Raw genomic sequence first — 12,005 nt, 5'->3', positions numbered from 1 at the left:
GGGCAAGGCGGCACTTACGTGCGGTGACGTTGGAAGGCTCGGGCTGCATTTGGCTGTGCAATACAGAGCCCACATAAACAAAGGCACATTGGAGGGGAAGGGCCGCACTTGCCCGAAGGAGCCGAAAGGAAAGAGCGCGCCTTGCGCTGGCAAAGAGGCGAAGGGAGGCGAGGACGAAGCGATCGGCGGCCAGAAGCGCCTCTCCGCTTCCTTCCTTTCCTTTCGCCCGCCCGCCCGCCTTGGGAATCCGAACTGCCAACAGTTTGAATGAATGGACGGATGGATGAATGAATGAAAGAGACACGCCGCCTAACAAGTAAGTGGACCGCGAGGGAGAATAGACCGGGTCTTTTTGGCTGGATGGGTGCGATCCTTTAAAAAAAAAAAAAAAATTAAATTAAAAAGTAGCCCGGAGATGGGGATGTGAGTGGGTGGGGTGAGATGGGTGATGAGATGGGTGTGATTAGGACCGGGGAAGAAGATCGCGTTTGCCAGATAATGAAATATTCAACTCACCCCCCCCCGTCCCGCGCAGCCTGATCCAAAAAAGTACCTCTTTAAAAGGGCCTCGCCTATCCACCTTCGGATTTCATTCACAGCCCACCCCTCAACTTCAACACACATACACACGTGTGGATTTTCGGATAGAAGGCCGGAAGAGGAAACTTTGAGCGCAAGAGCCCCTCTGCGCTTGGTTTTCGGGGGTTCAGGGGCCGGCGGCATCCCCATCCTGTGGATTAGGGACTTCAATGGCAGGAAGAAAAAGACATTGAAAAAGTTGCCGGGCGGGAGGATTCGGGTTGCTTGGGAACACTTTGATCTCCGGCAGCGATGAAGGGCTGAGCCAGAGGCTCGGGTGCTGGAGCAAATATTCTGCCTTTCAGGTCGATTTGCCGCCAGAGGTGGGCAGGCTGCAATAAATTTATTCCAGAGCACGTCCGCCTAATAGCGGCTTGTCTAACATCCTTGTCTGATGTTAGGTGGCAGGCAGGAAAGAAGGGGAAATCGCCCCCCCCTCCCGGGCGCTAGCTTGAAACGGCCTAACTAGCAGGTTGTAAGAGAGTGAGGGGGGTGGGTGGGCTCCGAAGGGAGTTTTGCATGAAGGGCAGGAGACTTCGGAGTTAGTAGGAGAGAAGGGGGCGCCGAGAGAGGCACGGCTTAGCTCAGCAAATCTAAGTATGAAACTTTCAGGGTTTTGCTACTCACACGCGTGAGAAGCTTTTCTCCTCTTTTTTTTTGGGGGGGGGGGGGAGAGACATCGGAGGGATGCAATCATTGGGAAAGCCTCCGGAAAAAAACGATTTGCGTCAGTTCCGAAGGGGATCCGGAAGAGACGGCTAAGAGACATTCCCATCCCCCCGGCTCAAATCCTGCTGCCTTGCTTGGCCCCACGCGCATCCTTCGGACCCTCCAAGGTCTCTCCCCGCACGCGGCTCCGGTTCGCTGCTTTCTTTGGTCCCCGTTTTTTAAAAATTGCTTTGTGCGCTCGTGTGTATGTTTGAGCCAAGCGGGCGGCTTGCGCGCTCTCTACTTTAAAAGCCTTTGAAGATTTGGAAGATGGAGAGTGGCGGAATGTGGAGGGGAAACGGGAGCGTGGGCCCTTCTTCTTCTTCTTTTTCCTCCTCCTCTTCCCCTCCCTCCCGTCGCGCTTCTCACCCTTATCTCATTCAATGGGGAGAGAAGTTATGCCCAGTGGGATGGCCACGACGCGCGTTTGGAGGCTTTTTGCGGGAACTGTTCAAGGGTCAAAGTTTGCGTGAGCGCGCATCTCTGCGGGGCAGATGCGTGTGGACAAGCTATTAGGGAGCGGGGGAGGACAGGGAAGGAATAACTCGAACGTCTGGATACTTTTGTCGCACAAGGAGAGAATCAAATAGCGTAAGGACAACCTCGAGGCAAAAAAAAAGGGTTTTCTTTTCCATCCAGCGAAACACAAGCTCTTTTTTTGTGGTGTCCAGCTGGCTTTTGGGTGGCTGTGTTCTCAGCCCCTCCTAGCCACTTCTGGGTCGGGCAGAAGCAGGGATTTTGTGGTGGTGCCTGTTAGTCCAGGTGTGAGACTGAAAAAGTAACGTCGTCTCTCTCTCCGCACCTTGCCCGTATTTTTTTCCCCCCAGGGAGCAACCGGACGGCCCGGAGTCCTCAGCGCCTCGCTCCAAGTCTCGGCAAACTTGTCTCTCCGTTGACCCCCGACGCTGTCTGCCTTCAATTCTCCCGAAAACGCCACTCACGCGGCTGAAGGTGGGTGACGCCGGGGTTGACCCTTCGCTTTCGCCTCCCCAACCGCCCCGTCCCGCCAACCTGGAAGTTCAAACTCTCTTTTAAACCCGGAGGAAGCCGGCCGGAGTTGGGCTGGCGGAACTCAGGCGAGGAAGAAAGAGGGACTGCGTCTGTGTGCGGGTGGAGAGGAGGAGGGGGCGTGTTGGGCTCCACTCTCAGCAGCTCCAGCGCGGGCAGCTCAGCATCCCATCTAAGCCTCCCGTGGAACTAGGCAGCGGGGGCGTTGCTTTCTATTTACACCCCCAGCGACGTTTAGCAGAGACCTCACTGCTCTCTCGCTCTCTCTTTCTTTCTCTCTCTCTCTTTCTCCCTCTTTCTCTCTCTCTCTCTTCTCTTCCTCCTCTCTCTCTCTCTTTCTTTCTTTCTTTCTCTCTTTCCCTTCCCGTCTCTTTCCCCCTCTCTCTTCTCTTCCCCCTTCTCTCTCTTCTGTTCCCCCTCTCATTCTCTCTTTCTCTCTTTTTCTCTCTCTCTGTCTCTCTCTCTCTCTCTCCATAGCAAGCCCCTTTGGCGGTACCTGCTTGCCAGTTTCCTCCCTTCGGTTCGCGTTTGACCTCCCTTTCTGCCCACCGCTTTGCCCTACCCCATCCTTTCTCGTTCTGCCCATCCCAATCCTTCCCTGGCACCTTCCTTCCCCTCCTGGCTCGGCTTCTTTTGTGGGAAGGGCTGGCGGGCTGGGAGTGGCGGCGGCGGCGGCGGTGGGTGGGTGGGCAAGGAATGGGATTGTTGCCCAGGAAAAGCTGAGCCATGCTCTTGTTGTGCCGTGTTTCGTTTGCAGCCATGCCCTGCGTCCAGGCTCAGTACGGGTCCTCGCCGCAAGGAGCCAGCCCGGCCACGCAGAGCTACTCGTACCACCACTCGGCGGCTGCCGGGGAATACAGCTCGGACTTCTTAACGCCCGAGTTTGTCAAGTTTAGCATGGACCTGACCAACACTGAAATCACTGCCACCACTTCTCTCCCCAGCTTCAGTACCTTTATGGACAACTACGGCGCCGCGGCCGCCGCCGCCGCGGGCTACGACGTCAAGCCACCCTGCCTCTACCAAATGCCGTCGCAGCCCCCACCGCCCCCGCCGCCGCCCCCGGCGCCCTCCATCAAGGTCGAGGAGCTGCCCCTGCACGGCCACGGTTACCCGCCGCCGCCGCAGCCCCCCGCGGCCGGTGGACCCCAGGCGCCCGACGAGCTGGCCGTCTACTACAAGCCCTGCGCCTCGCCGCCCACGCCGGCCGCTGGGTTCGTGCCGGGCCAGAGCGTTTGGGACGAGGCCGGGCCGCTGCACGGCTTCCACCATCACCATCACCACCACCACCAAGCTTACGGCGGGGCGGCGGGAGGAGCGGCTGGCGGCGGCGGCGTGCACAAGGCAGCCCCGACGGCGGTGCCGCGCCTCTCGCTTTTCTCCTTCAAGCAATCGCCGCCGGGCATGCCGGTGGGCAGCTGCCAGATGCGCTTCGACGGGCCCCTGCACGCCCTGCCGCTCAACGGGGAGCCTTCGGGCCACGGGCCCGGCGCCCACCACCACCACCATCACCACCATCACCACCATGACGGGCAGCCGTTCGCTCTCCCCAACCCCATCCGCAAGCAGGCCAGTGCCGCCGCCGCCGTCGGCTTCCCCGGACTGCAGCTCGGGCACGCCTCCCAGCTCCTGGATGCCCAGGTGCCTTCGCCGCCTTCGCGGGGCTCGCCCTCCAACGAGGGGCTGTGCGCCGTCTGCGGTGACAACGCGGCCTGCCAGCACTACGGCGTGCGCACCTGCGAGGGCTGCAAGGGCTTCTTTAAGGTGAGCCGGGGCTCAGGCTGCCCCCTGAGGCGGCGGGAGTTGTGTGTGTTTGTGTGTGTGTCTCCCCGATGCTGGGTGCTATGTAGCTGATCTCCCATCCCTCCGTCCACCTTCATCTTCAAGTTCCTGCCTCTGCTGAGCAAGAAACTAACTCACTAAGCCGCTTGTCCGTCTTGAGATTGGGCATCTAGCAAGAAAAGAGCAGGGTCTCTATTTGAGGGTCTAGTCTTAGCCCCCTCCTTCCTTTCTCCAGATGTTAGCTGAGTTCAAAATGATTCAAGGCGTCTTACATCAAAATCCACTTATGCACCAAAGACAAATTCCTTGTGTTTCCAATCACGCTTGGCCAATAAAGAATTCTATTCCATTCCATTCCATTCTATTCTATTCTATCCCATGCCATCCCATTCCAGAGAGAAAGGAAAGAAAGCCCAAGAAGTGGGATTATCACTTTATATTCAACAGCCTGTTTTATTAGGTTGTTTGCCACCTGATCTCCAAAAGGTTCGCCCCCCTTGCACAGAGGTACTTGAGCCTCGTCTATCTACACTAGATGGGAACATGCCGCTCACTATAGAGGGGCGGGGAAGCCCCTCAGTTTTATCGTCCTGGTACAGATTTGAGGCCTAGCTTTCTCGCTTTATTAAGAAGAACGTTTCATTCCTACGACACCCTTTCCCCCAGGAAGGAGCTCTTCATTTAACCACATTCTCCCTATGAATGTGGTGGAGGTAGTGCAGCAGAAGGGGAACCGGCCGCTTTAGCGGAGGAATTCCTCTGCATCCTTTTCCGAGGGGGGTGGGGGTGGAGAAAGAAGGTTCGAAGGAATCGGGAATCGCTTTTTTTATTTAATCGGAGCTTTGAAGCTCTGGAAGAGAAAGTGTCACAACGCCCCCCCTCCCCCCCAATTCTCTTCCCTTCTCCCTTTCCTACCCAATGCCCGGTCCAAGGGGGCTTTTAAAGAATGCACTGATTTATTATTAAGAGGCCTATTCCCAAACTGTAATCTACAAAAAACCGACCTGCAAAGGAGTTGTTGGGAGTCTTCGGAGCCTGTTGCCCTCTCCTAATCTCCCCACTTTTATCTCTGTCAGTTCCAGTCCCACATGCTGTGTGTGTGTGTGTGTGTATGTTGGGTGGAGGGGGTAGAGGTTGTCCTGTCTCTGTAGGAGCTGAGCCGCGCGAGGAGGTCTTTTTTTTTTTTTTTGGCAATTCATTTGCAAAAACAAAAAATAATGAATTGAATGAATTCTAACTGGTTAGAAGAGAACTAACTGGTTAGTTAGACTCGCCATTCCAAAAGTCAAATTAAATTGTGTCTCTACCTCCCCCACCCACCCATCACCCTCGTAACTTCCTCATTAAATAACCCCATCCTTGAAAAGAAAAGAAATTTAGGGGGAAAAGAACCAAGTCACAGGAATGGCTCGGATTTGTGTTGACTGAACGACTCGCCGATTAGCTTATGGCAGGGCTCGCCAGACGGTGCCCAGCAAGTCCGCTCCTCCCATTTTTTTTGTTAGGGGACCTGGGAAAAGGAGAGTCGAGAGAGGAAGAAGAAGGGAGCTTTCTCAGCGGCGCCAAGTGTCTCAAACTCGGACCGCCCTCCGGGGCTCCGCTCTGTTCCGTTCCTCACCTTTCCTCCCCTCCATCTCCCCTCTCTCCGCAGCGCACAGTCCAGAAAAACGCCAAATACGTTTGCTTAGCGAATAAGAACTGCCCCGTGGACAAACGCCGTCGGAATCGGTGCCAGTACTGTCGCTTTCAGAAGTGCCTTGGGGTCGGCATGGTCAAAGAAGGTAGAGCCTGCCGTGGGCGGGCGCCTGGGGTGACCACAAGCGCAGGCGGAGCAGCAGAGGGTCCCCGTAGTAGCGGGCGAGAGGAGGCGCAGCGAAGGTCCAGCTGAGCTTCCGCGGTGGGCTTTTTCTTGACCCTTGGGGGGGGGGTCAGCCTTCGCCCTACACCCAGATCCTTCAGGCCCATCTTCAGAGCATCAATTCTCGGGGTGGTGGCAGGAGGTGGAGGCCTGCGCAAGCCCGGACTAGACCTAAAATAACCTTTCCCGGGACAAGGCGCTTGGGGGGGGGGACCTTAACCTTCAAGGGGATTCCAGGGCCAGGGCAGATTGGGCTAAGGAAGGTCAATATGGGTTTGTGCTCTCGTAACACCTTTTTCTAAACTCGTTTCTTTAAATATATACTGCTCAAAAAAATAAATAAATAAGGGGAACATTCAAATAACACATCCTAGATCTGACTGAATGAAATATTCTCATTGAACATTTCATTTGCACAACTTTTCCATTTGCACAGCAGCATGTGAAATTGACTGTCAATCAGTGTGGCTTCCTAAGTGGACAGTTTGATTTCACAGAAGTTTGATTTACTTGGAGTTATATTATGTTTTTAAAGTGTTCCCTTTATTTTTTGAGCAGTGTACATATATATATATATACACTGATATACTGTATATATATCAGCCTCGTGTTGGGAAACAGAGCTCCAAAGGAGCCAAAGGAAGTCCGGAAAAGACTACAATAGTAGCCAGCCCTATTTTTCCTTGGAAACTTTTTTCCCTTCTGGGCTTGATACATTCAGCCACGAAGTAGAAAAAACAGGACGTTGGATGGGTGGGTGTTTTATCATTGCTTTTTTCTCTGCCTGGCCGGGCGACCTGAGGCATGTTCTCTGAGTGGGGGCGTCTTGTTTCTTTCCAGTAGTTCGCACAGACAGCTTAAAAGGCCGAAGGGGTCGTTTGCCCTCGAAACCGAAGAGCCCCCAGGAGCCTTCTCCCCCTTCGCCCCCGGTGAGTCTGATCAGTGCCCTGGTGAGAGCTCATGTCGACTCCAACCCGGCTATGACCAGCCTGGACTATTCCAGGGTAAGCTGGAGACAATATTTGCCTACGGGGGTCCCCCCCCTCGCGGGCCACCAAATGAAATCCGCCTAGTCGTCCCCAGTGAGGTCGTTCTCCCTTCCGCCACCCCATTTGATGTGATTGTGTAGACACCTCCGAGGTGTCGGTGTCCCAGAGAGCTTGGAAATGTCTGGGCAAGAATTCCTCGTGTATGTGTGCCTGCTGAAGGGGGGAGGGGAACTTCAAGTAAATACAGATTGTAAATCTCCCCTGCCTCTCTATGTACACTTCTCGGACTATTTGTGAAAATACCATTTACTGCTAGTTAAATGTATATATAGGATTGTTTTCTTCCATACTAGAAGTTATTTCGCCCTGCCAGTAATCGGAGCAGTGCTTTAGTTTGAAAAGGAGTTGTTCCTCATTCAGACACGCTTAGGAAATGAAAGATTAAACTCTGGGCAGGGCGCTCCCTAAGGAGATAGCCAGACCACCTGCCTCCTGAAATTTAACCTTCAGTTCCTTTACTAGAAGGGTGTAGGTTTTTGTTCTCCTCCTTATAGGACACACGGTAGGAATTAAGTAACAGTCACCTCTTTTTCAGGGCGTGATCAGCTGCTCCCTTCTCACAGTAGAACCAAATGCACACCAACGTACATTTTTTAATACATAAGTAATGAAAATGTGATAGAGAGCCACGGGCGTTTGCGCTGAATGCATGCATATCGCATGTTTGTATTGTGTGTATGGATTGATGGGTAGATTTCTTCTGATTCTTTCATTAGCACCCCCCCCCCCCCCCCCAAACCTGGCTTTCCAGAAGCTAAGCCAAACCCTGGGATTTTTGCTTCAGGGTGCCCTTCCCAGAGTGTTTAAAGTTGACCCTTCCTCCTGGCCGCAGCCATTTCCCCTCTTGGAGTGGCCATCCCTCCTAGCGCCACCCCTAATTGAATTAATTGCCATGGGACATCTAATTTCTTCACTGGCCAGAGCGAGGTTTAATTGTTATAAAAACTTGGCTCTTCTCGAAATGGGGTTAGCAATTTCACGGGCTATAGATTTCAGAGAGCCTCATTAAATTGCTGGGGTCTTTCTCTTATTTCCCTCCAACCCTCCCCCTCCCTCTCCCATCTTCCTTGCCATGGAATCCCAGTTCCAAGCAAACCCAGATTATCAGATGAGCGGCGAGGATACGCAGCACATCCAGCAGTTTTATGATCTCTTAACCGGTTCCATGGATATTATCCGGGGCTGGGCAGAAAAGATCCCCGGCTTCACTGACCTTCCCAAACAAGACCAAGACCTGCTGTTTGAATCTGCCTTCCTGGAGCTTTTCGTCCTGCGGCTAGCCTACAGGTAAGTAGGAAGTGCTCTCTCCAAAGTTGAAGGTCACCTGCGTGTGTATACGTGGAGAGGCAGGCCTGTGGGATACGTGTGCAGTGCACACCCAGACACATCCCTTGTGATGAGCAAACCTACGCCGTTCAAGGTCCGCTGAGCTGCCTTTTTATTAACTCCTCAGTAATTAGGTCTCTCTTAAGCCTTCCATTTATTGCTTGGCGAATAATTAGTTGTTTGCCTTTCTCTATTCCCCCCTCCCTTTTTCTGGCCGCCCTGTAACCAACCCCCACCCCCCCAGGTCAAACCCCGTGGAAGGGAAACTCATCTTTTGTAACGGTGTGGTCCTACACCGGTTGCAATGTGTCCGTGGGTTCGGGGAATGGATCGATTCCATTGTGGAGTTCTCTTCCAGCCTGCAGAATATGAACGTGGATATCTCTGCCTTTTCTTGCATCGCTGCCCTAGCCATGGTAACAGGTGAGACTCGGCTTCTGTCCCTTCTTCTTTATTCTGATCATCTAGGGTGCCTTGTTTCAGATTAAGTGAGCTGGAATAAGTAACCAGTTTCTCCATGTTAGTGATGAGAATAGATTTTTTTTTTTTAAAGGATTTTTTGTCTTTCTGGGCAAGATGAAAGTCTCTGCCCCATTGCCCTGTTTCAACTTGCCAGGGCAGATGAGGATTCTCAGTTAGAAAAGATCCACATTCTTCCAACATAGAGTTACAATCCACAATAGGTCATAATCCTGGCACTTGTTTTCTTTTAGAAGTCCTAAATTGCTTATTGCATTTTCTGACTTCTTTCCCCACTAATTCCCGGTTTTTATTCTGGATTACGTAAACCTATTCCTTTAACCTTCCTAAGCTCCTATTTAAAGTAAACTGGAGTTTATCATTATGTCTCGGATGAATATGAAGTAATCCAAAGTAATTGCCCTTTTATACGATCACCATTGGCAATAGGGAATAGAATTCACAAATCAAGATATATGCACGAAGACATGTTTTATGTTCACATGACACACTGAATCACAAAGTAGCCAATCATATTTTATGTTAATATGGTGGACATCCAACCCCCGTGATTAATTTAAGGTTCAGCATGCCTGCCAATCCAGAGTATTGGGTTAATTGATCAAACCGTGGAGGGGCTCTTATGAACAAAGGCTTTTATGGTAGAACGTTTTGCGTTTGAATGGCTATAGTACAGATAAGTTCTGTGGCATACCGGAAGTTCAAGAGCACTGACTCAAATCGCAATCGGATTCACAACTGCAATATTACAACGTTGTCTAACTTGTAAGCCAGCATGAAAGAAAGTCCACTGAGTTCAGAAACTTCAATTTATTCCAAACTACGTTGTTTACTATTGGAACTTTAAGGAGGAAGGGGTAGTTAAAGCAGGGGTAGGATCTCCCAATGCATAATTTGTAGCCTCCCAACAAGGCATGTTCAAGGGCCCTCCCTCAGCCACCCCTTTATATTTGTCCAGAGAATAGAATTCTTTATTGGCTAAGTGTGATTGGACACACAAGGAATTTGTCTTGGTGCATATGCTCTCAGTGTACATAAAAGAAAATATACATATGTCAAGAATCATGTGGTACAACACTTAATGATTGTCATAGGGGTCAAATAAGCAGTGAAGAAACAAGCTGGTTTAGAACAAGCTGGTTCTAAATCAGCACTTTCTTGTCCTTTGCAGAGAGGCACGGCCTGAAGGAGCCCAAACGGGTGGAAGAACTACAGAACAAGATAGTCAATTGCCTCAAGGACCACGTGACTTTCAACAACGGCGGCCTGAACCGGCCAAATTACTTGTCGAAACTCCTGGGCAAGCTCCCGGAACTCCGCACCCTCTGCACGCAAGGCCTGCAGCGTATTTTCTACCTGAAACTGGAAGATTTGGTGCCGCCGCCAGCAATAATTGACAAACTTTTCTTGGACACTTTACCTTTTTAAAAAAGAAGCAAAGACAAGAGCGAGGGAGAGAGAAAGCGTAAGGGGAGGGGGAGGACATCTAGAAAGAAAGACAATGCTGTTGTGCTCTCAGAGTTGAAGAACTTTTCAAAGCCTCGAAGGTGGGGTGGTGGGGGATGCAAGCAAGCGAGGAAATCGAAGCCCCAGGAGAAAAGCGAGAGTTCCCCCTCCCCCTCGTAAGGAAGGAGCACCTCCGGCTGTCGCATGCTCCCGCCCTTCCAAACTGTGGCTTAGCTTGCCCTGCAGAACAGTGACTGAAAACTGGGGGGGCTGTGGTCACGATGAATTCCGTTCCTTGGACTGCACACAGATTCCCATGGTACAAGCTTTTTATTCTTGCCTAAACAAATCAAAACAAAAATCAAAAGTCTCTTTCGCTCCCTTCCACTCCCTTTTCCCCAAAGCAAAAAAACCTTGACACACATATTTTTTTTTTTAAAAAAGAGTTCATTACTATGATTGTGAGGATGGCTGTGACCAAGGACTATAAGTTAGGAAGCTGAAAGTCTTGCTTGGGCTTTAGCTGCTGCTGCTGGCGCGAATATTAAGATGACCCACTCAATCTCCCCTCCCCTTTTCTTAAAACTTTTAAAAGTGTTTTCTGCTGTAAAGGGAAAAGCTGTAATATATAGAAGATGAAATTAAGGGTGGGGGAGGGAGAGGGTGCAGCATGAATCGACAGAAGGCAAAGGATTGTACACTTATCAGAGGCAGTTTGGCTTTTTCTTTCTAAAAAAACAAAGCAAAACTATTCTGTGCCTATTTATGAATAAGCTATTCAAACCATTATAAAATTAGAGAGAGAGAGAGAGAAATAAAGGGAGACTAAATCAAAGGGATTTGAACAAAAAGATTTGATTATTTAAGATTTAAATCAGAAGAAAGTGATGATTCTAGGAAGACATTGTTATTATAGGCACTTGCTATTTCAGTAATGTCTATATTCTATAAATAGTTATTTCAGACACTATGTAGTCTGCTAGATTTTATAAAGATTGGAGTAGTTCTCTAAGAAGCTTCAAACGTTTTTTCTCAGTTGTAAAATAGGTGGGCACAGGTGTTACACAAATCCAACAGACTCCCCACCCACATCCATTTCTGGAAAATCTTCCGAATGGGACCCATATTCCCGTGTTTGTAAACACCGTTTGGCATTTCTTGTTTGTAAGTGTCGTATGTATTGTTGATGCTGATTAAAAAGAAAACAGTTTATATCTTGATCATTTTGTTGTCTGAGGAGAAACCAGTCTTGCATGCACAAGCTTTTTTGACTATTTCCAGAGTGTTTATCTCATATATAGATCTCCCTGGAAATTATTGAGCACTTTGTCTTTTTATTTCAAGTTTCTTTTGTGGAAGGAGGGAGTTTTTTTAATGCCTAAAATTGTTAATATATTATTTTACGTATCAATACAATGTTTTTTAATGCCATATTCTGTAGTATATCTATTTTTCTTTGTATATTTCCATTATGGCATATTTTAAAACCACTGCCTCTTCCCTTTCCTCTGTCCCACTCTTCCCACCCCACAATTTCTCCATGTGGTGTATATGACAGTTAGAAGCTGACACTTTCTCCCTAAACTCTTTCTTGGAGAAAGATAATTTTAATGTTTACAGCAAATAAATCCATGTCAACGAACAGAATCCCGTCTTTTTTCTCTTTAGGGAAAAAAAAAAGTCCCAGAAGCTCCCATGATAGATAGTTACTCGGATGGTGAGGATGGTGAGGATGATTCATAGCACTGAAACAGCAGGTTAAAGAAATG

The 12,005-nt window shown here is 50.0% G+C and overlaps 1 protein-coding gene across 1 annotated transcript; it reads left to right on the top strand.

The window, feature by feature from the left end:
• Positions 1 to 248: 248 nt before the first annotated feature.
• On the top strand, positions 249 to 11,448 carry NR4A2 (nuclear receptor subfamily 4 group A member 2). The gene is made up of 8 exons (XM_070731541.1): positions 249 to 316; positions 2,115 to 2,238; positions 3,053 to 4,059; positions 5,729 to 5,858; positions 6,776 to 6,939; positions 8,069 to 8,271; positions 8,555 to 8,733; positions 9,962 to 11,448. The coding sequence occupies exons 3-8, from the start codon at positions 3,055 to 3,057 to the stop codon at positions 10,216 to 10,218; spliced, it is 1,938 nt and encodes a 645-aa protein (XP_070587642.1). The 5' UTR covers positions 249 to 316; positions 2,115 to 2,238; positions 3,053 to 3,054; the 3' UTR covers positions 10,219 to 11,448.
• Positions 11,449 to 12,005: the final 557 nt, after the last annotated feature.

This window comes from Erythrolamprus reginae, chromosome 1 (genome assembly GCF_031021105.1).
Source record: "Erythrolamprus reginae isolate rEryReg1 chromosome 1, rEryReg1.hap1, whole genome shotgun sequence".
Taxonomy (NCBI): domain Eukaryota; kingdom Metazoa; phylum Chordata; class Lepidosauria; order Squamata; family Dipsadidae; genus Erythrolamprus; species Erythrolamprus reginae.
This window is presented reverse-complemented; position numbering and strand designations above follow the sequence as displayed.